Source organism: Alosa pseudoharengus, unplaced genomic scaffold (genome assembly GCF_046254945.1).
Source record: "Alosa pseudoharengus isolate Yale_2024_CS ecotype anadromous, Long Island Sound unplaced genomic scaffold, YU_APseudo_1.1 YU_APseudo_1.1_scf_7, whole genome shotgun sequence".
Classification (NCBI taxonomy): Eukaryota; Metazoa; Chordata; class Actinopteri; order Clupeiformes; family Clupeidae; genus Alosa; species Alosa pseudoharengus.
The window spans coordinates 37,629,389-37,654,942 of NW_027468859.1; the positions used below are offsets into that span (position 1 = coordinate 37,629,389).

Consider the following 25,554-nt stretch of genomic DNA (forward strand, 5'->3'; position numbering starts at 1 on the left):
TTCATAGACTCCATGTTGGAAGAGCTCTATCACACTATGCTCATACAGTATGCAATTTTTAAAGCTTGTTCTAGGAGTTGGTAAAACTAATTAAAAAAAAACAGACACTGATGCATCCGTTGTGCGGCCAAAGGTCATTTTAATGTCTTCCTTACAAACTAGACATGGTAAAAATTAAGTATTTAGTCCACTCTATGTGCCGTTTCCTACCAAGTTTCCACTGTGCAGTTTCCACTTTGTCTAAAGATGTTCAGCTTGATGAAGGGCAGGAGATGAAGACCACCAGACATGTTCATGCTGATGTCCATCATATGCGTTGCTGGATAGAGAAGGCAGAGTCAAACAAGAGATTTCCCTCAGTCATTCACTGTGTAAAACCAAAAATCAGTTCTCGGTACAGGAATTATCCTCCTATCAGAAGTCGATACATTTAATATTGCTCTGTGAACTGACATGAACTCTTAACTCACAAATAATTCACACAAAAGCTACACCCAGCATCTCAAGACACATTTACATAGTATTTCCTTGTTACTGTCAAAATATGTCCTTGTTCTTGTCCAAGCATTTTTAACTCTTAACTCTCCAAAAACATAGTATTAACCACTGAATGAATCTGTCCACATTGTTTGTTTGTTTTTAATATATTGCAAAGCATTGATATATAAATGAAAAATAGAATTCATAAAGGTGCTCTCCACTAGGGTATTGCTTCACAAAGTAGTCAAAGGACCTTAAAAGCTGTCAAAGAATGGATTTCAGCACAGCTGACACACCAGATGCATTGAGTATGTAGCTGGCAAGGGGTTGAGTTTCTTTTTCAAGCAACAGCTAAAGCATCTAGCTGAAGTTCAACTCAAAGCGCTCAATCCTTCCACTTTGGGTGGCAATTGAGCCATTACACTTAATAGAATAGTCTGAGAGAGTGGACAATGTGAAGATTGTGAACAATCATGCAAAAAAAGAAAGAAAAAAAAACAGTTGTAATCTCAATTATTAATTATTGTCAGATTTATTTTTACATCAATAACAACACGCTACTCCCAAACATCCCTGGTAAATTCTGCTGAAGGGCAGCCAACAGTGTTCCTCTGGTTCTTTTCCTGAATGGGACATATGTGCCTGAAAAGCATGTTCTGCAATAGAACATATCAGAGCATGCCTGTCAACATCAATGTTTTTCGTTGTTTCGTTTTTTTTGTTTGTTTGTTTTTTAAAGAAAATACACAACAGTGATGACATCTTCCAGTTGACGTCATATCAGAAGACAAGTGATGATAAATCATATTGCTAGCCAAGAAATGTACGGAAGCTACAGAGAGAAACAGAAATAAACATCAACAGGCAGGCAAAACCGATTTAAAAATGTTCTTTTTTCCCATTCATTAGCATTAATTTTCTTCTATGCGTCCGAAGCCCGTAGGCAAACCCTACACATTCTCGTTGGCCACCCTGGACATTGCGCTCTTGACTGACCACAAGGGATGGCGCAGACAAAACATTTTGTCATCATTCATTCAGTCTCTTCCTCTCATTGACAGCGTTCCTTCTTGAGGCTGATTAGGAGGGTTTGTGGTGTTGTCATACATCACCGGGGGAACGATCAAGCCATGACCTCTTGACCCCATATGGGGAGAAAGGAGGTTTGTCTGGGGACACCGTAATGCATTAAAGGGACACTTGTTTTTATCTTGTCTCTCAAGTGTCTCTGTCCACGTTTGTCCACTGCTGTGAAACAGAACTGAGAAGTGATATTGGATGTCCAGGGCTGGGCTGTGTGGGGCAAGTGCTGGAGAAGCCTGGGGGGGCATTGATAGATCAACTCAGGAGCAATAAGAGAAACAAGAACAAGAAGAGGGGGGGGGGGGTACGTAGTTGATGGATGGTCTCCTCCATCGTTGGGCAGTTTCCTAGGAGAGTGAGGGGTAACAGAGGAGAGGAGCTTCTGATCTGAGTCTCTTAGCGCTGCCGCTAGCCCTCTCCTCGGCCCGCTCTCTCCCCCGCTCCTGCTGGCCATGGCTGAGGGGGAAGGGGGTGGGGGGGGGGGTTGGGGAGGGTGGATGGGTGTCTCACTGCTCCTCAGGCATGGCGGGCCCTGGCTGGTCAGGCTGCTCGGCGGGTCTCGGGGGCACTGGAGGTGGGCGTGGGGGAGCCTGGTGCTGCCTCTGGCGGTAGGCGATGACGGTGCCCAGGAGCAGGGCGATGACCGTCATCAGGTACAGATCCCACTCAGGACCCAGCAACTGGTCCAGGTCCACCTGAGTAAACATCTCCCTCAGCTGAGAGAGAGAGAGAGAGAGAGAGAGAGAGAGAGAGAGAGAGAGAGAGAGAGAGAGAGAGAGAGAGAGAGAGAGAGAGAGAGAGAGAGAGAGAGAGAGAGAGAGCGAGAGCGAGAGCGAGAGGGAGAGAGGGAGAGAGAGAGGAAAAGGATGGAGCAAAAGAGGGAAGAAGAGTGTAAGAAAGTGTGGCCAAGAATAGACAAATTGAGATGTAAAGGGGATAAATAATATGATATAAACAAAATAAGTATAAAATAAAATAATAATAATAATAATAATAATAATAATAATAAATAAAAAAAATATTTATTGTAAGGCTTGTGCTTTCTATCTCAAGTTTATTCAAATTCTCCACAGAAACACTAACACTTCAGCACTTTGTGTGGGTGTGTTTGTGTGGCGTACATTGAGATCCTGCAGGTACTGCAGTGCGTAGACGACTCCCAGCTTGCACAGAGCCAGGAACACGGGCACCTGGGCATCAGGACTGGCCTCGGCTGCCATGTCATAGAAGCGCTTGGCCAGGTGGATGTCCTGCGCGAGAGACCAGAGTCAGAGTCTCCACTGATGTCTGTTTCATTCAAGTGAAGTCACACACAATATGTGGTGCTGAAGATCGGAACACGATCCTATTTGAGAACTGGTGCACGCCAGTGAAGCATTCAGCAGAATTCAGTGTATTATTGAAGTGTGTGTGTGTGTGTATATATATGTCACCTTCACCTGTTTGATGCCCAGGCCCTTCTCGTGCATGTAGCCCAGGTTGAACATGGCCTGGGCGCTGTTCTGCTGCTCTGAGGCCAGACGGTAGTGCATGACGGCAGTCTCGTAGTCCACATCCGTGCCGTACCCATAGAAATGGTAGTCGCCCAGCTTGATACGGGCCACTGTGTAGCCTGCTCACACACACACGCACACGCACACACGCACACACACACACACACACACACACACACACACACACGCACACACACACACACAGAAACACAACACATGGCTGTCAAAACAGAGGTCCAAAGAAAGATAGGGCTGCAGCTATAGATTCTTTTTGGAATAGACTATTAATTAGATAAAAAATAATTTTCCGCCATTAAATGCAATTTATTAATATGCACAACCAATGTCATGCTGTAAACTAACCCTACTCACTTCAAAGTAAATGAATATATCTGTTTTATGTAGATTTTCCATTACTATCAAATAACCTATAATAATTACGTCTGGGGTAGACCTACTCAGTGATGTAACCGAACACTGTGTGTGTGTGCGTGTGTGTGTGTGTGTGTGTGTAAGGGAGAGAGAGAGAGAGACATTATGAGTGTGTGTGTGATCAGGAGTGTTTTGGTGTATTGCTCACTTGCAATTTAACATGAATTAGTTTATTACTTAGTTTCCACAACTTAATATCATATCGACTCATGACATCAGGCTAGAGAGCGGCTACAAATACCATACGTTCTAACTAGCGCTAGTACATTAAATTAGCTAACATCATGTTTATGTTGTTTGTGCTTCTGCTGCCCACTGTGGTTTTTTTTTTTACACATGGCTCTCATCAGATCATTGCAATCTTAGCACACTACATTTCAGATAGACCTTCCCATTTCAACGGCTGAATGGAAATGCACTTTCAGATTTCCCTATCAAAATATTTAGTAACCCCAGTGATGCTCCTGAATTCACAACACTGCTAAAATATTGAACCTTAACCATATTAAAGGTCGGTAGGCAAACCATTCTTGCTCCAGCTATTGGTTCAATGGAAGCTGAAGCTCCAGGTCCTCCTCTGGCATGATAAATGGACTAGTAGAGTTCATCCTCAGATTGGTGCCATGCTGTTGGTGAGCGCAGTTCATGTTTTGGCCTGTGAGGGGTGTGTGTGTGTGTGTGTATGTGTATGTGTATGTGTATGTGTATGTGTATGTGTGTGTGTGTAGCACTGACCCTGGACAGCAGCTCTGGTCCAGTGGAGTAGCGCACGTGGATACGTCTCATTCTCACTGAAGATACGCGACCCCTCTGCTGGCAAACCCAAACACACACAAAAGCAGTGTGAGACAGAGTTTTCTCTAAAATCACCACATTGTTTCACATGTGTTTTGTGTCATTTGTGTCCTTTACCATGGCCTTACACATATGCATGCTTTCATAGCTTAACACAGTAGAGAATCCAGTGTTTCCCATACATTGACTAATCTGTGGCGGGGCGCCACAAAATAAAAATCGGCCGCCACAGATGAATGTATTATGTGTAAAATTAAATTTTATTTAAATTAAACATAAGGTCAAATCCTTGCATTGCCATTGAGCTGCGCTTTTTACGCACGCAACCTTTCCTTGCCCCACTCTCTCTCGTAGTCCGCTGCCCCTCCTCTGCATGTGCATTTAACAAAATATTCACGATTGTTGTTGCCACATAGAAGCATTGCATAGAAGACGTCTGGCTAAATTGCTATTAAATCCACTTAGCATCGTGACCATGCTGCGCAAATTTGTTCAAAACTGCTGCATTGAAGTGAACTCTGCTAAGGTCTTATCACAACATAGTAGGCTACATTGAAGAGACTAAACTAAGTTAAGTTATGAAATCATACAGTATCTCCTGTCCCCCCCCCCGTTGTCAAAGTCAGCTACCGCCACAAATTAATTCCAATTCTGTGGGAAACACTGGAATCTAATGCAATTAGACAGTTTAATTTAGTTTGGAGGGTTACTGTGTGGGCATCAGTTGCAGCAAAACATGCCAACTGAAATCAATAATTATATAACTGTCACAAAAAATGATTCTTATGTAATTATTCAGCATTGCAATTATTTCATTGCCCTCATTGCTATAATTATCAATATGACTGTACTCTGCTAATCTGACTCTTCTCTTGCTACAGTATCAATCATGGGCCGTCGCATGCCAACAGCTCCCCCTAGTGGAGGAGGGGAAGGACAGCGAGCGCCTGAGAAGGAGGTGAAAAAGAGGAGATGAGAGGAAGAGGAAGGGGATGGGGACTGACTTTGGTCCAAGATGAAGGCCACGTTGCTCTGGGCGACCTCGTAGCCCTGCTCGGCCAGCAGCAGGTACTGCACCAGCGCTGAGTCCAGGTCGCCGTCCTTAAAGCTGCTGTAGGCCCCCATCAGACGCTCAGACCAGCGCCCGCGCTCACACACGTTCTTGAAGAGCTACAGGGAAACACACAAACACACACTCAGAGAGCGTATGTTGATACATTACTGAGTGTGTAATGTTTATGGATGCCACTATAAGTTGCTTTGGACAAAAGTGTCTGCATATAAACATAACGATTCAAATGTTTCAAATGGTTCCGGACCAACAGACCAAAGTGCAGGAGGCAGCATATGGATATGCACGTCTCTCCCACTCTGACTGATTTCATCTATTTGCAGTGCTTGTGATGGTATGTATCTGTGCATGCATGTTGAAAACATATGCACACAGATACATGGGAATACATAGGTCTGTGAAAGTGTGTGTGTGGACTGAAGTGGACACAACACTTACATCCACAGCAGTAGGACAGGACCTCATGACCCCTGTGCCAGTGGCGTGCATCTGTGCCAGGTTGTAGTAGGCCAGGATGTGGCCAGCCTGGGAGGCCAGGTTAAAGTACTTGAGTGCCTGCTTGTAGTCTCGCTTCACACCAATCCCATCTGACGCAGACACATGAAGAGGTGGAGGAGAGGGAGGGAGATGGAGGAGGAAAGGAGAGGAGAGGAGGAATGAAAGAGAGGAAGAGAGGAAAGGGTGGGATAGGGGGGAACGAAAGAGGAGGGGAGGAGAGGGTAGGAGAGGGGGAACAAAAGAGAGGTGAGGAGAGAGAGAGATAAGTGTGAAAAGAGAAGTGGAATTTGTGCTTTAGCTGCCCACTAACTCACTGTGGCATTATCAGATCATTGCAATCTTAGCACACTACATTTGAGATAGACTTTCCCATTTCGACGGCTGAATGGAAATTCACTTTCATATTTCCCTGCTGACTTCTTTCTAATGGAATATGGAACACTGGACTAGTTTCCAACATCAGATAAGACTCTTGACTTTGTTGGGGAACAAGTTGTACTCTTATAATATTAAAATGGCCCCAAAAACTGACTGGCCTAAATAGGAACATAACAGGCAGCTTAAACAAATATCTGTCGCTGCACTGAACTTTCATAACTGCTGTTGTTTTCCATCCAATTTCAGAACAGAACACTGGTGGGAGTTTCACAGGGCAACAATCTCCTTGGCAACACGGGAAACAAATACATGTGAGATTTACGAATTTCAGGCCAATAGACGGACAAACAACCATGACAAAACAGAGATAGTGAAGTGAGAGGGGGTGACTAAACAATGGCAGAGCATCATCTAAAGAACACACAGCCCCATAGGCATAAATGGAGGAAACAACACAGACTTACTGTAGTACATGGTTCCTAGTTGAAGCTGTCCATCCACCCAACCTTGTTCAGCAGCTTTCTGGAAGTATTTGTGAGCCAGCTCATAGTTCTGGAGAAAGAAGAAGAAACAGAGGCGTCCTGGTTTACCCACTACGAGATCCCAGCATCGAGCCTACAGGAATGGCTGCCTGTTCATTTCTCTTGGCAATAATGTTCTCCCTCCTGCATGACTACTTCCTTCACATTAATATGTGCACTTATTTGCTCACTTGTTCCAACTACCGAGTCAAAGTGGTATGCAAGGTTAGAAGTATAGAGATGATAATAAAGACTAGAGGCCTTCCTCTGATGCGGTGGTTTCATTATCATCAGACCTGAAGTTTAGGGCCCATTACACTCACATACATACTAATGCTTCCTCATATGCATCTATCTATAAATTATAGGAACCTCAGTCTGTCCATCCTGAGAGAAAGTGGAATAGAACATTATGTCCAATATTCCAATATGTTGTTTAATGTTCTGCATTTCTCATTAGTGGGTCACTTTGATACTAAAAGTATGATTCTATGTAATGACTGTATGATATCTGTACTGTCCCTGTGTACATCTGTGTGTGACTGTATTTAGAGATAAGTGGGAATATTATGACTTTGTAGTGTTTCACTGTTCTGCATGGCTGAGTCAGTAGCTATCTGCTCCGGATTGCCACTAATCAGAGTCTGATTCAGTGTAGTCCACGTGAGATGGGATGACCAACGCCATCTCCCGTCAGCCTGGAAGGATACGTAAACCCTAACAATTTCCTTGTCTAGTTAGAGCAGCTGATGGATCTTTAGGTGACGTCATGCTGTCTCTCCCTTGATGTGCATCATTGTAAATAAACTCTGTTCCTGATTTTTCATACTATTGGTCTGACTGGGTCTCTATTAAATCTGTGGTATCAAAATTACCATCAGTCCGTCCGTCACTTGCTAGCAGAGACTGTTTTTGAGTCACATTGTTGCAAATATCATATGATGAAAAATGGTTTGTCTACTCTATCATGAATTTATTTAATAGACTTAACAATAAACATATAGCCTTAACTCAAAACTGCTGTTAGGCATTTTGATCTGTAAAAAATGTCACATGCAGCCATGCCTAAATTCTGTTCACTGCACATTTATTATAGGCTAATGTACAATATACTATTCAATATTCATTATTGAATGCCTAGCTGGAATGATGTTTTTCCCATCTCATCCTATTTTTAAAGCAGGCCTACCTGCAGGCATGTAACTGGGCTACGGGTTTTCTACAGGAATAGCATGTTGCAAGTAATGGAAGTAAGAGATTGTTTGTAAGACTTGATGAGTCTTGTCTATCACATGTCTATCAATGTTAATTTAAAGTCATTATATGGTTTATGGGACTGTGCGTAATGTCGGATACAGAGAAAAAATGGTGTGGTGTTGAAGGTACATGAGAGTGACATTTTGGCTTACCACAGGGACCCCTCTTCCATACAGGTAGGCCATTCCCAGACCACTCTGTCCTACTGGGTTACCCTAGAGAGAAAGAAAGAAAGAAAGATTTTGACTTTTAAAATTACAATTTATTACCATATACAACAGCACAAAACTTCAATCAATCAATATGAGCAAGATGTTACAAAATGCAAAAGCCACAAAAATGAGGAGAGAGAGAGAGAGAGATAAGTTCAGACAGAAAGCAGCCTGTGCTGTGCTGTGCTGTGCTGTGCTGTGCTGTGCTGTGCTGTGCTGTGCTGTGCTGTGCTGTGCTGTGCTGTGCCGGGGCCAGAGCGCCAGACACTCACCAGATCAGAGGCCTTTTTGAAGTACTGCAGTGCCGTCTCGTTGTTCTGCGGCACAAACTCACTCCCCTCGGAGTACATCTGAAGTCAGACAGACACGCAGACACATAAGAGACGCGCTGGCAATATCACACTGCTCATCACCAAGGAGCTTCAAAGCACATCACAGACCATGTAAAATGTGACCAAAATGAGGTGGAAAGGGGGAGAATTTTAACACAAGAAAAAAAATGGGCATAGAAGAAATATGTAGAGGCTCAAGAAAACACTGACATGGATAGAGACAGGTTTAAGAATTGCAGTCAGTGCAAGACTACAGGGACTACAGGTGGAAAATAGCAATCTGCTAAAACCTGGCACAATGCATATTCTCTTGTTGTACAAGGTTAATGTCTTATTGTGCACTATCCCTGTCTGGAAATAAATAAATTCCAAAGACTTCAAGCAGTCCCTTTCAAATGAACTCTGCACAATGCCAATGTAGTATTCGCTTACCTTTCCTAAAAAGGCCATGGCATGGGTGTTTCCTGCATTGGCAGCTTGGTTGAAGTAGTCATAGGCTCGCTGAAGAGAAAGGGTGAGAGTCCAGCAAATTAACTTTGGATCAATTACTATGGTCAAAGTGAAGAATCATTTTAACAGGTAAAAAAGTTTACACAAGGTGGTGACCAAAGTGTGATCTTGATGATGTTGTTTGTAAAAGAGTTCAGATAATCAAAGATATTTTTTTAAATACTATAAACTCATGGTAGTGATTAAAACAGTGGATCTGAGTGATGGTTCACTGCTCACCTGGTGATTCTGCTCAACTCCTCGACCGCCATGAAGATGCAGCTGACCCAGACCAACCTGGAAATGACAAACCAATAAAACAACGACTCCTTTTGCCCCTCAAACGAAAAAAAAACAGAAAAAAAAAACATAAGAACTTATTGCTAGAGCAACAAGTTGATGTTTGACCTGCCAACAGACACTGTGCAAACTACGAGTTGTGCCTGCCTTCAGTATCTGTTATGCTTTACAGAATTGTTTTTTCCGGATATGCAGGCTTGGTCTCAAACACTATTCTTTATGGACACAAAGGTGTGACCAGTGTAGGCTGATAAATAAGCTCCAGAGCAGCAGCAGCAGCAGCAGCAGCACTCAGGGCTCACCTGTGCCTGGACGTCTCCCTTCTCGGCCAGGAACTGGTAGTACTGGATGAGGTCCTCCTCCAGCATGCTGCTGCTGGAGCCGGGGTTCTCCACTTCGTCCAGCAGACGGATCCTCTGCACAGCACTGCCCCCCGTCAGGGAGACGTCGTTAGCCACTGAGGACGAACAAAAGCACAAATCCCATCAGGCTCCACAAAAGCACAGGAAAGACACTGCATGTGCGAACTGCAAAGTGTTTTTATTTAACTTGTTATAACCTCATTATTATAAGTTGGTCTATCTATGTAAAAGACACATCTGTTATCAAAGGTCAAGTTTGACTTCAATATGTGCATTAGTAATTGTTTGCTTCCTCATTCGTTCCCCACAGACAGCAGGAAGTGAGGTAAAGGGTGGATGAACAGGCAGGCATCTCACCGTGATTGGCCACGAGTCTGTAGTGAGTGAGCGCTGATTCGCAGCTCTGAGGCACTCCAACTCCTCCAAAGTATCTGTAGCCCTAGGAACAGGAAAAGGAGAATCACATGATCACTGACTAGCAGACAACATACATCACATGACACTGACAACTGTGACAGAACACACACTTTACACAGTATTAAGTTTCGCTCTTTTCACCAGCTGCTTAATATAGTATACTGTAGACTAGTTAGTTATAACTTAAAGGTTTTTATTAAAACAACTGAACTTTCAGCCACATTATTTGATAGCCACGCCTTGCACATTCTATATTCCACATACACATTAGTTGGTTCCCTGAATCGTATTTCCTTTAAATGTGGCATATCAGCTCATAATCAGGTTGCGCAGAACTGACTGAATAGATAGTGCGAGAAAAACATTTAATACGTACCAGAATCATATGGGCAAGCAGGTTACCACCCAAGGCACCAAAGGTATAGTAAACCAAAGCCTGTAAATATAACATGAGAGAACAATTAAAGAAGATGCTTCAAATAAAATCTTCCATGTTTTCAGTATATTATCATGTACACTACTATGTGTTTTTGCACTCAACTTGTGGCCTAATGTGTTTTTCCTGATTATATACACGTAATGTCTAATTACAAATTTTATCATTACAGCATTACAGGCCATTTTTTCTACACATTTGTTAAGATGAAAACCTATTGACATCAACCACCATTAGGCCATACGAGACTGGGCTGTGAACATTTAGTATGTATTAAAAACTTATATTTGAAGAGTTTGGTTTTAAAACGCTATATCTCCATTTTTAAAAACATTAATCAAATAAGTAATGCTATTGTCATGTTATTTAATTGTGTATTTCCGTTAATATCAATACAATTGCACTGGTTTTGGTTGAGTAAATATACATCAAATAACAATAACTCAATTACAATTCCACTGAAATTACCTGGAAAACATTTAGTTAAAATGGAGGATATAGGGTTTTGGAACCAAACTCTTCATTTAGGGCCTGTGTCGTTTTTTGCGCCAACAGCGGCTATACAAATCCTGTGAAATTTAGCATTCACAGCGCTGTAACCTAGCGACAATAACCACTTGACCGAAGAGCTCTGTAAATGAGGTTGAGGGCGCTATCAGCACAAAAAAAACGTGATTGGTGGACACAGGCCCCTAATGTCCAGTGGGCGCTGTAAGGCAGGGATCACGTTGGAAATAACGAAGCGGCAGCGATAAAGCGCAACACAACACTTAGACCATATAAGTTCGATCTCGTTCCTAAGTTACACAAAGGGTCTGTGTTCAATTGTCTAAATTGACATTTGATGAGCCTCACGTTATGCTTTGAAAATTGAACCAAGTTCAACGCTTAAATTGTGTGACGCTAGAGCAACGCTGCCACTCCAATCATTCTGCTGCCGAACAATAGCGAACAATAGGACAACTGCCGCTTGCCGCTGGTCAATGTGATCCGTGACTAATGGAGAGTGCACCTATTTTAGACATGCTCATGCTGAAACCAGACCACTGTCCAGACTACTCCCTCAGAGTCCAGAGAGAACACTTACCTTCGCTTGACTGGAGTTCACTCCCAGACCTGCCGCATACAGGAAGCCGAGAGCCTGATGGGACATTGAAGTGGAAGTCAGATACCAAAAAATAGCAACAAGGCCTACATTTTAGATCCGGGAAAAGATGCCGGATTATGAAAATCCCATTGCACTGAAGACAATTTCAACCACAGCAATATGCATACATCTCAGAAAATAATACTGGTTGAGGGTATGAAGGCTTCCAAACATTAACTAAAGAATGAAAAGGCTTCCACAGAGGTTCTATAAATAGTTCTTTATCAAAGAGTACTTTTCAGGACTCATCTGTGGGGACAATATGTCCTCGTTGTGACCATCAGTGTGTATATTTGCTATCAAGCTTTGATGACATGCATTAATTGATCATTTATTTGTAAAAAAAAAACAAAGTATTGACTAAGCCTTTATTTTACATAATACAACATACAGACCAATGTCTGCAGGCACTTTTACTACCAGTAATGTTTAAGTAAAATCTGTCATATGATGCAAATAAATGAAGGAAATGTACCATTTGGGCTTTGGGGGACCCATCAAGTGCAAGCTTCTCAAACAGATCCTTGGCCTTAGTGACGTTCTGAGGGATGTATTCTCCAAACAGCATGGCATAGGCCACCTTCTCTGTCGCTTTGACGTGACCTTTAGCAGAGATCTTCAGTAGCCTCTCATATGCCCTGGAGAGCAAATGAATGGGGAATAACAGTGAGGAAGAGAACAAGACAGACAGGAATGTTAAGAGATTATATTTAAATTTTTTGCACCATTATATTCTGTCATGGCATCACTGATTTGTCACAGAGATTTCCCTACATCATCATATCTTTGGATATTCACATATACGGACATATATGTCTAAAGATCACCCAAATATATACCTGCAGCTGGAAAGGAACGAATACAGAACCGGTCACTTACCTTGAAGGCCCTGATAAGTCCTTAGGATAAATACTAAATACTGTGTATAAATACACAGATCCAGTTAAGACTAGCGTCTGACCCTGACTTAGATAAGAGTCCCTCAAACATAACCGGAGGAGCAGACCCAGCAGACCCAGCATGCTGTGGCACTGAGCATGGCGTGGGTAAAACCTCTGAGCTGCAGTATGAAATCGCTAACAGAATCATGGCAGAAAGAAGGGATGGGGCAGAAGGGGGGGCCTTACTCTTTCTTCTGGCTCTTCCGGTTGGTGCTGTTGATCATCCGGACGGCAGACAGATACTGTTCCTCGGCCTCCTCAGCTTGCCGCCTCTGTTCTGCCTGCTCCTCCGCTACAAGGGGTGAGGGGTAAAAGGTTAACAGACAGTTAGTGGGCAGGTTCACTTCAACCTGGGTTACTCACTTTCAGTGACAGGCTGAAGTAAATCACTGGTGAGTGGCTGGCAGCTGGTGAGCTTAAATCAAAAGAGGGTGTCGGTGGCATGTTAAGTCCATTATATTATTCCCAGGTCCATCAGTGAACCATGAGAAGTTGCTGCCTGATTACACCTGGCGAGGATTAGTTTGTGATTTCACAACACCAGTCACCAACACCAAGCTCAAGCTAATCATCTGTAAGTTGGAGCAAATGCTCAAAAGGCAAGAATAAATGCTAGAGTGTTTGTTGTATAAATTAGTCTCCATGTGCCACAACAAAAGAAAGTTGAATGAATTGTGTACCAATGGCACAATACGTGATATGATAACAATGGTAAAAAATAACAATGAGAACATACTGACATACTGATATCAAAAGTGTATCTGATGGTATGAATTATCTAATAAAATAGAAGGGTTCCAACAATGCCAACACTGCAAGCAAAAAAACCAATAAATATTTACATGAGTTACCAATACACTACACTTCAAGTAGCTGGTGCTGGCAAGTTGAGACACTTTTTGAATCTTTAAAGGTTTAACAGCAACTGCCACAACCACAACAGCCATGATCCTCTACACATGCCCCACTGAAGTGCACAAGCACTCAGGACACTCATTTATTTACATAGGAAACCGCTTGGTCTCTCAGGACAACTCATGCACATATACACTCCATTCAGACACAGACACAGACACAGACACACACAGGGACACACACAGGGACACACACAGAGACAGAGACACAGACACACGCAGTGCACTCACTTTCACAGAAGCCCCACTTCTTGTCGTGGTCGTAATCGTAGGTGGTGGCGCACCACAGCCTGCCATCGCGGCGGCCCTCGGTAGTGCAGTCGCTGTACTCCTTGCCCAGGAAGCGGAATGGGAAGACGCAGGGCTCCCCTGAGGCTGTGCCCCCAATCGCCACGGGAACTGTAGCAGAGAACAGACAAACGGTAGAGATAATGCTAAAGTGTGTAGTAAGAGACATTATGAAACCAAACTGAACACTCATACCATACGGTGGCCATACTGAGCTCATCCAAGCACAACGCTCACAAGAACAAATGAGAATGAAACAGAGAGTGCCACGAAAAAAGAACACAGTCATTAACATTAGCATAGCCATTCCTCTCTCATCAACACAGTGAAACACTGATCCCCCTCTATGAACTTTGTCAGTGTCAGTCTACATCTTCCATTCATAACAAAAGCACAGAATGACAAGCCCTTTCTTCCCACTTTCATAAGGTCATGAGATCAAGTTCCAAACTAACTATCACCACCATGTAGATCACTGACACCAGAGGACATTCTCTAACCACAATAAACAGCCAGGCAGGTCAGAACATATCCCTTGGAGCGCTTACTCTCTTTGGGCTTCACTTGGGGAGGGGAGGGCTGGTCAGGTAGGTCCTCCTTCTCCACCTCAATTTCTGGTGCTCCCCTGCCATGCTCCTGGTCCTCCTGGGCCTGCTCCTCCGTTGGGGTTGGCTCCTGTGGGTAAATGGACTGGCCTGCTACCACATGGGCCCCTACTGGGACCTGTTCCTTCTTCTCTATGTTCTGCTGTAGTAAAGGGGGGGGGGGGCAAAGTATTTCCAGTTTTATTACTAGTCTTGTGCTATTGAAATGACAATGAGCATGAAGCACAGTAAAGGAGTCGGGCTACCAGCAAATACCAGCACAATGAATATCATTAAATATTTAGTGTCGTTGACCTCTTCAACTAACTGTTTACCTTGACGTCTGGCACTTCATTCTCTTCGGCTTGCAAATCTGCAAAGATACAGAGCAGTCACTTTAGAAGGAGACATTATAAACATCAGCATATCCATGTTTACTAAGTGCTTGCACTGTAAACGAGATAGTGTATAAGGTTTAAAGTCTAACGTTAGTACTCCAGCCTACCACCTTGCTTTCCTGGCACTGTTGAGATAACTTAAATTACTGAAATAACTACGAGACAAAGTTATACAGCCCACTTATTCAAAAATCGTTGGTTATCTATTAAACCATTAAGGCAGTCTACTTGACATCCTGGATAGCTGTTGTATCTAGGTACACAGAAAGCTGTTCTGCAGTATTATTCGTACAGCAATCGATGCAACTTACCAGCTGTTGTTCCCAGAGACACAAATATGACAACAAATAGAAGTTGACAGATCCTCGTCGCCTTCATTGCGGAACATCCACAAAGCCCTTTAACAACGAGGACAACTACAGCAAGCTAAATAGATTAGCTGGTTAGCTCAATCAGCTGATCATTCACTTTTATACCCTATTCCATTGGAGTCGTTAGCTACTGCTAGCTAGCTACGACAGTTATTCCGCATGAGGTAGTAGCTATACCTGGCGTTCCAGTGGCCACACACAATCTGCATCGCAAGTATCTCTACACACATACATCGTTAATACTAGTTGGCTATGTCAAAGACATTGCCATTCGTAAAAGGTTGGCTACGAGGCCAAAGAACTAATCCACAAGGTAGCTGGTGTGTAGGAGTCAACACAACGCTCCTGACGACTCAAGACACTGAGCAAGCTAGCAAGTTAGCTATCGCTAGTTAGCATTATCGTTTCGCAAACAAAAGCTTGCTCGCTTTGTATATGTTAGTCTCAGACTTTTGACATTAATTGTATCGCACTGCACATACAAACAAAAGACACCTCAATGCTGCCCTGTCGCTAAAACTTAAATAAACAACGCCTACAGACACGAAAGGTCTTGCTCTAGTTTCAGATAGCTGACCAGCCACTAACCCTTTCACACACCATTTCCTAATCCTCCAATAGACCAATCGCAAAGCGCGATGAGATAATAGTAGCCAATCGTAAGAGGTTAAAGGCTTCTTGTCCAATGGCGTATGCACACACACAATTGACTTTACATACCTGTAAAAAACGCGTTGGATTGTACACGACAGCTCGTCTGAAGTTTTTTTTTTTTTTACATAAACCTTACAGACAGCGAGGTTTACAGTACACCGACCAACTTTGTTGTGCATATTTTTGTTTGCATTGGGCTATTTTCTGACACTAATTAAGCTAATAAAAATGAATACGACAAAAATACTCAAACCAATACAATTCATATGGGAAAGCTTTTTAAAGTTTAAAAATGATAGGAGAAACTACCAGTGCGTTCTGAAACTCAGGGCTAGGCTACACAATGTACACTATGCTGTGAGGCTGTGAATGGAAAATAAATGTTCTTATACAACAGTTAGGTCCGGTCGAACTATTTATTCATTAATGATGTAACGAGTCATTCCATGAGTGGCGATATCTCAGGACATCCCAGTGACTGTATAGGATCGACAGACCATGCCACACTTATAATGTATTATATACATCTGTGAAAGAGTAGTGTAGGAGAAGGAATTTCAATATACTGTGATACTTTTCTTTTGCTTTCAGACACAATGGATTTTTCTAGCTGTCTGAACAGCATACATTATAATTGGTTACATGGAACTGTCTACCACATGATCCTAGTTCAGTCATATAGGTATATCCTGTTTGCAAATGCATACACATATCCAATTGATTGATGACTTTATTGAAGAACAGTATAGAAGATGATTGCCTTAGATGAGCATGTTTGAATTTTAGGGCCATTAACAATTTCAAGTATGTGAGAACCTCTCTAAGTCAAACATCATACAACATTCATCAAAATAATTTATGTAATACATTTATTTTATCAACACATTAATCACTAGATATTTTCTTTTTACCATTTAACCGGGTCATATTTTCCATATTCTGCACATGTGACCAATTGCTTCTCAATGTGACAAGTATCAACAAAGATGTTGTAAACCGTCTGTTGTAAATTTGGCATTTGTTTTCAAAAGCAGGCTCATTTGGTAAAAAGAACAGAACTGTCACACGAGAGAGTCTTGATGTCCAATAAATGTAAACACACAAAAAAAAAACACAAACTTATAATTACATTCAAAATACTCTGGATAATTAAAATACACTGCAAGAGGACACATTTAGACAGATCGATGTCAAAAACACTGTTCTCTTTTAAAAAGCATGAAAGCTCTGACCCTTGAAAGCTTTTTGTATAACCAGACGCAAACCTCTCCATCGTCTCAGGCAAGGAAAGGTTAACTCGTTTCGGGGTAATCCTACACATATGCAAGCTGGTGCTGGAAATACGGCCACCACAACAGACGGCTATGGCTACCATCATCCTCATCATCGTTACAAGTTTGCGTAGTCCCTGTTCTCTGTATGCTGCTCAGAGAATATAACTGAAGAGAGAGTGTGTGTGTGTGTGTGTGTGTTCTTCTGTCTATGAGTAAAAGTGTGTCTGCATGTGCGCCAGATGGATCAGTAGAGTTGGGCCCCGAAACCAAATGTCTGCTTAATGCCCTGAAAGTAGTATCTCAGCCAGCCCTCCTTGGTCCGCTCCTCCTCATTGGTGGGGACGCCTCTGGCGTCCAGGTGCAGCTCCGTCTCGTCCCCTTTGTCCTTCAGGGTCAAGGTCACAGTGGCATAGTGCTCTGAGTGAACAAGAGGACAGCAAGACACAATGACTTGGAATGGATGACTCAACTTCGGAAATGTTCACTGAGGCTTGGAATTCTCAAATCATCCCAATTAAATATAACCGAGCACACATAGAGCTGCAGAAAACAAATGTCTAAAACAAGAGTCTAAAACAAATGGGTGTCCTGCATGCCTTTTATTGGCTGGTAGATACAGAGCTATGGTAGTGTGTTTCAGTAATGAGATGGCAACATTCTTCCAGTGTTTTTGAAACACACAGGGAAAACACACAGACATAACTATGCATCATAAAATACAGGGGGAAAACCTAAACACAATCAACTCACAATCTTATCTGTATCAGAAAATAAGCCTGCTCAGTGCAAATCTGCAACCTACCACAAGGCCATGTCTTGAATCTCCATTTCATGACGATCTTTTCATCCTGCACCTAGGGAGAGATAACAATAATGGCTACTAAAAATGGCTACCAAAATGAAAGTTTGAATTTTACTGGTAGAAACAAATAGGAACATGTATTCTAAATGCATCCTAATCTGGCCTCAATGGTCTGTACATTCTGTACATTTGGCAAAATTGATATAAGGAGGTTATGGTTTCAAGATCACTGATTTCACCTACCGTACATGTTTTAAAAAACAACTCAGATGATGAATACCCCACTGTAGAGAGCATTATAGTACCTTTTCCCTTTGGAAACCTATAGGTTATGAATGTGTTGATCTATTTGGCTAGAATGGTTCACTGAGAATTATCAGCACATGAGGGGTGAAAGTAACAAAAACTGAATCAAAACTAACAATTATCGCTAACATTTTTAAATGATGTGAATTGATTTAAAAATTTCCATTACATTAAGTTTTTGTTACTTTCACCCCTCATAAACATGTGCCTACTCCTCCTTGACAATCCATCTCCTTTCCTTACCAGATCCAGAAACTCCCCAGACACATTCCCATCCAGGAGCCGGAACTTTCCCCCTCTATGGTTTTCAACAACCGCATCAGCATGTGTAAAGGCTCGGACCATCTGTGTCAGTAAAAACAATGGACGTCATCAACCTGGTTGACCACTGGAGCTGGGTACATTACATACATCATGGGAACATAGTGGCTAAGGAGCCAGGCTAACATGCAGTAGCCTGAAAAGTTGTAAGTTTAATTTTTGGCTGCCACCATTGTGCCCTTAAGCAAGGCAATCAACCCCGGGGAGACTGGTCCTGTATTAATTGACGTAAGTAAGTCGCTTTGGATAAAGGACAAAACACAGTACTCCTCACCTCAGGATGGAGAAAGACTCTGTAGAGTTCCTCCGGTGCAGTGCGGAAATTATCTTTCAGACTGAATTTGCAGGTCGGAATCTTCACCCCAGTGGCAACTGTTGAGGAAGCCGAAGTAGAGGAGCCAGTCTGAAGAAAGGAAAGGTACAAATGTTACATTTATCTAACAGTGCGCACAGGACAAATAGCCTATCCCGTAGTACATACATATTAAGGACAGTTGTTCACTTCAATATATCAGTACATTGAAAATATAAGCAGGGCAATTCTAAAGACAGTTTTAAAAGTAACATAGCAAGACTTGATTCAACAGAGGGATAAAGACTGTCTGAGCTAAATTTAGCACCTGTAATAAGCCTTGGCCACAACCACAAAAAGAAAACCGTTCCACCCAGTAGAAACTCACTGAATGTTCACCACTAGGCTTGAGCCTGAGCGGCAGTATGAATGACCACTGACCTGGGACTTGTCCATTTTAGCTTTGGGGGCAGTTTGCTGCTGCTGCTTTTGGCTGGGCATGCCATTTGCCGATGGAAGGATCATGCCTTGCGTGAACTCTGTAAATGCAGGAATATTTGGTAAAAGCAGGACAAAATCCTAATGGTAATTAAGCCATGAGACAAAGACCAAGCTTAGAGCAGCACACTCTGGAACCTTGATGAATGTAGTCTTCGGACAAGTATTTAAATGGAAAAAAATGCTTCCTCCTACTCATGTTGATTGAATCAAGCATTATACAAGCTGCAATATCATTTCAGGTTTTATAGACAGTGCTGTCACCTGATTTCAGGTGGGTGATGTAGCTTCCTAGAGCGATGCGGATCTTTTTTTCTCCCTCCTTCTTCATCAGGTCAGCCAGTGGCGTGAGGGGCTCATCTTTACCGAGCGCAACACTGATCTATGACATCAACATGGACATGTCAGGACAAATAGAAGCCTTTTCATGTGAATCTATCATCACATTTAGACACAACAACACGTTGCACTCGACGTGCGTTCAAATTTGCAAACATAGGTGAACATTTGCAAACAGATTCCTGTTTGCCTTGAGTGTTGGGCAGATATTTGCAAACACTCGCAAACAATCTGTGCAGGTAGTTCTCTGCGAACATACAGTGAAGTTGGACATGAGCTTGACGAAGGTAACAATCCAATTACCATTACAATGGAATGTAACTGGGCAGCCGTGGCCCACAGGTTAGCACTCTGGACTTGTAACCGGAGGGTTGCCGGTTCGAGCCCCGACCAGTGGGCCGCGGCTGAAGTGCGCTTGAGCAAGGCACCTAACCCCTCACTGCTCCCCGAGCGCCGCCGTTGTAGCAGGCAGCTCACTGCGCCGGGATTAGTGTGTGCTTCACCTCACTGTGTGTTCACTGTGTGCTGTTTGTGTTTCACTAATTCACCGATTGGGTTAAATGCAGAGACCAAATTTCCCTCACGGGATCAAAAAAGTATATATAATTATACTTTCATTCAATCATTCAAATGTAACTGTTCAGAGAAAACATGTTAGCCATTGTTAGCCATTGTTTGCCCGAATTTGAACGCACCTCTGGTAACCTACAGAGATGTTTATTTGGGTCATATACATGTCTATCAACTTAATTAAAATATTTAGTGAAACATGCTCTTATTAATTAAGCAACTGGATCATTTGACCTGTATTTATACAGATTTAACAACAGACGAGTGCATGGAAAGACTCATCTGATTGGTACTTGATATCGCTCATCAGGCTTTCACGCAAAATGCCGTTTCCATTTCCACTATAACTTACATCCAAGTCATCCATGTCATTCTCATCAGACAGATTTGGAACTTCGATGCTCCCCTTGTACTTGATGCCACTCTTGGTTGTGCCTGTGGGAGAAAACAGCATTTTACAGTATATATTAGGGACTGAAGCGTGAGTACCTATCAGATAATGTGGCTCTATGGCTGACGTCTCTCTGTATTCACATGGCAAGTTGAGGCTCCAAACTGTGTCAAAAACAGAAGTATTATTTCAGCCATGCTGTTGGTGACAGTGTATTGTTTTGAAGGTCACACCAGTATGATTTTTTTTTAAATTACTTGTTTCTTTCTGATCGTCAGCAAACTGTTGCGATCTGTCTGTGAGATGCAAACAAACCAGACTATCACTGAACCTTACTCCTCCACTCTGTTCCACAGACTCTGGAGCATTGTTACCACTCTAGAGCAAAACAGACAAAATGACAATTATGTAATTAAATACAGCATCGCCACCTGACAAAGGTGACACCTTGATTGAATTCGGTGGGATGCAGTTTATTAGGAGCCCTATATCCTCTGAGATTAGAATGGGCAACACATGATGTGGATGAGGATGCACTTCTTGCTACTCTTGACCAGAAGATTTTCAGTCACCTTAAGCTAGACCCACATTACGGAAAGGACATAGGACAAGCAACTATGGGACCAGCTCTATCAGTCTATACCATTGCACAACATACAGTGTTTCCCACAGAATTATATTCTATTTGTGGTGGTTGGTTGGCAGAATTAACTTGAATGCAACAGTTTTTAACACATTAGCGCAGCGTGGTTATGATGCTGACCAGATTTAAGCACAATTTAGTAAAACCTGTAAAAATCATTGTGTGGTGGTCAATGTTGATATTGTGGTGGGCCGCCACAAATAAGTCAATGTATGGGAAACTCTTTGAAATACACAGCTAGGCAGAAAGGAAAGTGGAGTACAAGGCAAACTTCAACATCAGACAGGCCTACTATTACGGTCATCTCAGAACATGGTTTAATATTGTGACCTATATTACATAACACACATATTCTAGCAGATCGAAGGTAAACATTTAAGTGCTCAGACACCAAATACGTTCAATCTGACCAGACATGCTGCTCTTGCATAAAAGACCAATAAACTTATTGGCATACACAGTAACAATAACAGACTGTTACAAATTGAGAAGACAAGGGCGTGAATGATGTAGGCCCTTCTTACATCAGACTATTGATCCATTCTTGGTGTGTAACCTATTCTTTACCCCCCATTACAATCAATTATGCCTCACGTGAACACTTGTTTAGTGCTCAAATATTATATTTTTTCAACTTCAACAAAGGAGTCCAAATGACATCATCAAAGATTCCAAATGACATCATCAAGATTAATGCCAATCAATCCCCCATACCATTATATTCTTCTTAAGGAAAATGGCAAATGGAGATTCACTTTATTGTTACAGCTGAAGTAAAAAATAAATCAATGCAGCCATATTTGAAGACTGGACATGCTGTGTGCATCCCTGGACAGAAACTCACCAGTCCACGTGGCTTTGATGTTCCACTCATAGAAGAAAATGAGCTTGCCCTTGCGGTTGTTGATCGAGGCCTCACCATCCAGCGTGTCGACTGCAGTGACCTCACAGACGCCCTGCTCCCCTTCCACACGCACCCCCATCAGCAGTTCCTTTAGCTTGTCTGTGGACCAGCCCGTTGCATCCCGCTCAGTCCTGTGATAGCAAAGGATCCCACAGTTAGTCAGCAATGGCAGAGTGATAGAGAGAATGGGTCTGAGAGAACCTGACTTCCCATCTACATAGAACACACAATAGATACAAAACAGCCTCATTTTTCATAGGGAAAAAATAGCTAATAATTGATTAAGAGTTACTGGTGGTGAGCCAGACATGTTCTTGTGGGTTCCGATATGATGCTTACAGCAGACTAATATGACATGGAGATCATGCTTAATGTTAGCACTTCAGATGTGGAACATCTCGATACAGCACTGCCACTGCATCCCAGAGGTCCTTTCAAAACACAAATTCACCACAGAAAGAACACAACTCTCAAGGTCTTTAACGAAAGTAGTTGTTTCAGTGAAGTGTAGGCAGAAAGGAAGCAACAATGTCGCCCCGTAACAATCCCATCTGAGCTATGAGAAGTGCGAGAAGTGAGTGTGACAGCTGTTCTTTGGTGTATATATACACCCCCATCAGTCTGACCCAAGTGGTCTTAAAATAGACCTCTCTTACGTTAGCACCCCCTTACAGAGCCCACCATATTCAAGATGCTTCACTTTTGGTGCCCGGCTACAACTACTACACAATTTTTCAGAAGGTACATTTTTGAATTCTTGAGGATAACTCGTTCTTGTTATCAGGGGAACTGTTCCACTACCACCGTTACTTAAAAATGTTCAACAACATCAACAGTCCAGGCGTTCAAATAGTCACAGTTGAATACTGAAGCCATGAGTTCGCGTTAACTCCAGTAAATCTGTTTCCCACAACACCAAGTAATGAGGTACTGCAGCTATGCTATGGCTGCTGCTGTCCCATCTTACCAGTGCCAATTGTTGACGTTGGTAGCATCAGCCCTCTCCTCCACGATCCAGCGTGGGTCGCCTTCTCCCCATTTGGCCATTTTGTCCCAGTAACGTTATAGCTGTTTAGTTCACTGTTAAGTACTTCTACTGGTACTCACACATATGACGGCTGGACAGGTCGCTAAATCCTGCGGTGACTTATCTAGAAAGTTCTCGAAAAATCCCAACTGTACAAATGCTAACGTAATGTTAGCAGGCTAACACCGCACCACAACTAGCAGGCTAACTTGTCGGTCAAGTAATCACGTATGAACACGTACGTTCTGTTTAATAGTTCAGTGTACAGTGTTTTGGTAATCGTTTGGTAAACTATGAAATGCGTTGATTTCCGGGGCGAAAGTAGAGAAGTAAATACAACACAGCAATAGCAACGTTGCTAACAGCCCACAGAGACAAGAAAGCAAGCAATAAAGTAGATTCTTCTTCTTCTTCCTTGATTTGGAGAGACATTGAAAAAAATCATTGTCGCCACCTGCAGGCTTGGAGAGTAAAAGAGCTCTGTCAACATACTAGTCCTTCTATATTGTATATGACTATAACATAGTCTGTCATGCAACTGTTTTACATGATACATGTCTCACACATAACATATTTAAATGGCCATATTTACAGGTATATGTTTAAGTATATAGATATAATGAAGGTGTAGACTAAACACCATCTCTGAGCATCAGTCAGCTGCAGAGACTCCAAAGGGCAGATGAATGATTCCAGGTAGATCTAGCATGGTTTCTGTTTATTCAGTTTAGTTTAGTTTCCTTTTGTGCATATGTCTTGATGTGCTAATATGTTTATTGTGTGAGCAATACAGTACATTTGCAAACCTTGTACAGAGAAACCTCAGAATCCAGGGAATCAGTCAAGTGATTTGGTTGTGCCATGATTTCATTGTTGCCATGGTGCAGCAGGAAGACTCTCTCTCTTTCTCTCTCTCTCTCTCAGGAGCTGAAAGCAGAGACAGTTCCCCCTCTATGTGTGTATCCTGCACTCCTGCACGAGAGTTGATGTTACTCATCTTTGTATAAAGCCTGGCAGACTACTGGGCCAGGCCCTTAGGAAAACAGCAGGGGCCTCCAAAAATTGAGAGGGGGGTACGGAGTACCACGTATGAGGGTAAGACTGGCACTTCAAACAGTATCTCCCCCTAATTAGTTTTGGAGTTGAGGTTAATGTGTGTGTGTTTGTGTGTGTGTGTGTGTGTGTGTGTGTGTGTTTTAGAGAGAGGCATAGTATGCATTTATGTGTGTGTGGGTGTGAAATCTTATTTTGCCAATTGTACTTTTTATGTTTATACACTGTGCAATTAAATGCACATTTTGTCCAGCCAAACGGAACACTGATCGCAGTTACACTGAACTGAGAGCCAGTCCTTTGTGCAGCCGAGTTCAGCGCTGGAATACGAACGCAGTTCCTGCTTCATGCTTCTGCATTATTAATGCTGGTGCAGGAAGTGAGTGACCTCTCTAGCTCTCTCAGGGTCGATCACACTCATCCCACTGACTTGAAGAGAGGCCAGGCCAGGGTTGGAAAATAAAACCAACATTCATCAGATATGTAGAAAAGCATTGCTGCAGCATTAAAAATGGGAAAACAAAATGTTAATGTCTGGATGATTTTTAGGCTACATAAAACCAGCACATCATTACATTAAGATTTTACTATAGCCACAACATAATTTGTCTGTATACTGATACCTGAATTACATATTTTGGACCTTTCCCATCAATAACCCTTTCTTGTGATTTATTTGACTTCTGAAGGAGGCTAGGCCTCAAAAAGCACTTTCAAAATCTACCACAAGGGGGTATCCTTTAATCATACTCATCGCCAACTTTTTCCAGTTGTCCTTTTGTGTTGAACTCAGACTTGCCTGGATCCAGCACCGTTTGTCCCTCAGACCTCCTTTAATAAAAGCACCTGATCCAAAATAATGCTTAGTGTCACACTTTTTGCTGCAGTCATATAATTAATGCAGTCATTGTTGTCAACCTTGTTATTATTACTGTTGGTTTTTAGAGAGGTAACAATAACAGCTCCACGAGTGGTGGTAGCAGTAGCTGGTTCAGTAGCCGCAGTTAGGCCTCAAGGGGGCGACACATGCAGACAAGAGTTGCTGGATTTAAGGTGTTGACGGCAGCATATATTCTACCAAGTAACCCTACATTAGTCAAAATGTGTAGAACCAGGTTATACTGCTTTTGTTTTTATTTCCATGCTGAAAAATGTATTAATAATTTAAAATTATAATTTAAAATGATTTATTCAGTTTTGAGACTTTCAAACATCCATGAATTCCTTTCAAACATATTCAAGTCTAACTGGCACTATGTATTATACATTTTTCAAACCAG

General features: G+C 42.3%; 2 protein-coding genes across 7 annotated transcripts; both read right to left on the reverse strand.

The window, feature by feature from the left end:
• Positions 1-989: 989 nt before the first annotated feature.
• Positions 990-15,788, reverse strand: sel1l (SEL1L adaptor subunit of SYVN1 ubiquitin ligase). 6 transcript variants are annotated; one of them, XM_076271779.1, is made up of 21 exons: positions 15,141-15,788; positions 14,767-14,804; positions 14,396-14,591; positions 13,791-13,958; positions 12,832-12,937; positions 12,180-12,342; positions 11,645-11,698; positions 10,498-10,557; positions 10,062-10,143; positions 9,645-9,799; positions 9,283-9,339; positions 8,986-9,054; positions 8,494-8,571; positions 8,162-8,224; positions 6,696-6,783; positions 5,794-5,942; positions 5,288-5,453; positions 4,224-4,301; positions 2,997-3,175; positions 2,685-2,813; positions 990-2,279 (listed from the first exon to the last, which is right to left on the reverse strand). In XM_076271779.1, the coding sequence occupies exons 1-21, from the start codon at positions 15,205-15,207 to the stop codon at positions 2,070-2,072; spliced, it is 2,355 nt and encodes a 784-aa protein (XP_076127894.1). In that variant the 5' UTR covers positions 15,208-15,788; the 3' UTR covers positions 990-2,069. The 6 variants fall into 6 exon arrangements, with proteins under 6 accessions (XP_076127894.1, XP_076127897.1, XP_076127895.1 ...); XM_076271782.1 differs by having other exon boundaries at positions 3,003-3,175; positions 4,224-4,298; positions 14,396-14,594; XM_076271780.1 differs by having other exon boundaries at positions 4,224-4,298; positions 14,396-14,594.
• A 778-nt stretch (positions 15,789-16,566) lies between these two features.
• On the reverse strand, positions 16,567-23,626 carry ahsa1a (AHA1, activator of heat shock protein ATPase homolog 1a). The gene is made up of 9 exons (XM_076272505.1): positions 23,162-23,626; positions 22,135-22,325; positions 20,609-20,691; positions 19,612-19,729; positions 19,291-19,388; positions 18,832-18,960; positions 18,480-18,581; positions 17,931-17,982; positions 16,567-17,545 (listed from the first exon to the last, which is right to left on the reverse strand). Exons 1-9 carry the CDS (start codon positions 23,239-23,241, stop codon positions 17,373-17,375), a joined length of 1,026 nt encoding a protein of 341 aa, XP_076128620.1. The 5' UTR covers positions 23,242-23,626; the 3' UTR covers positions 16,567-17,372.
• Between the last annotated feature and the right edge of the window lie 1,928 nt (positions 23,627-25,554).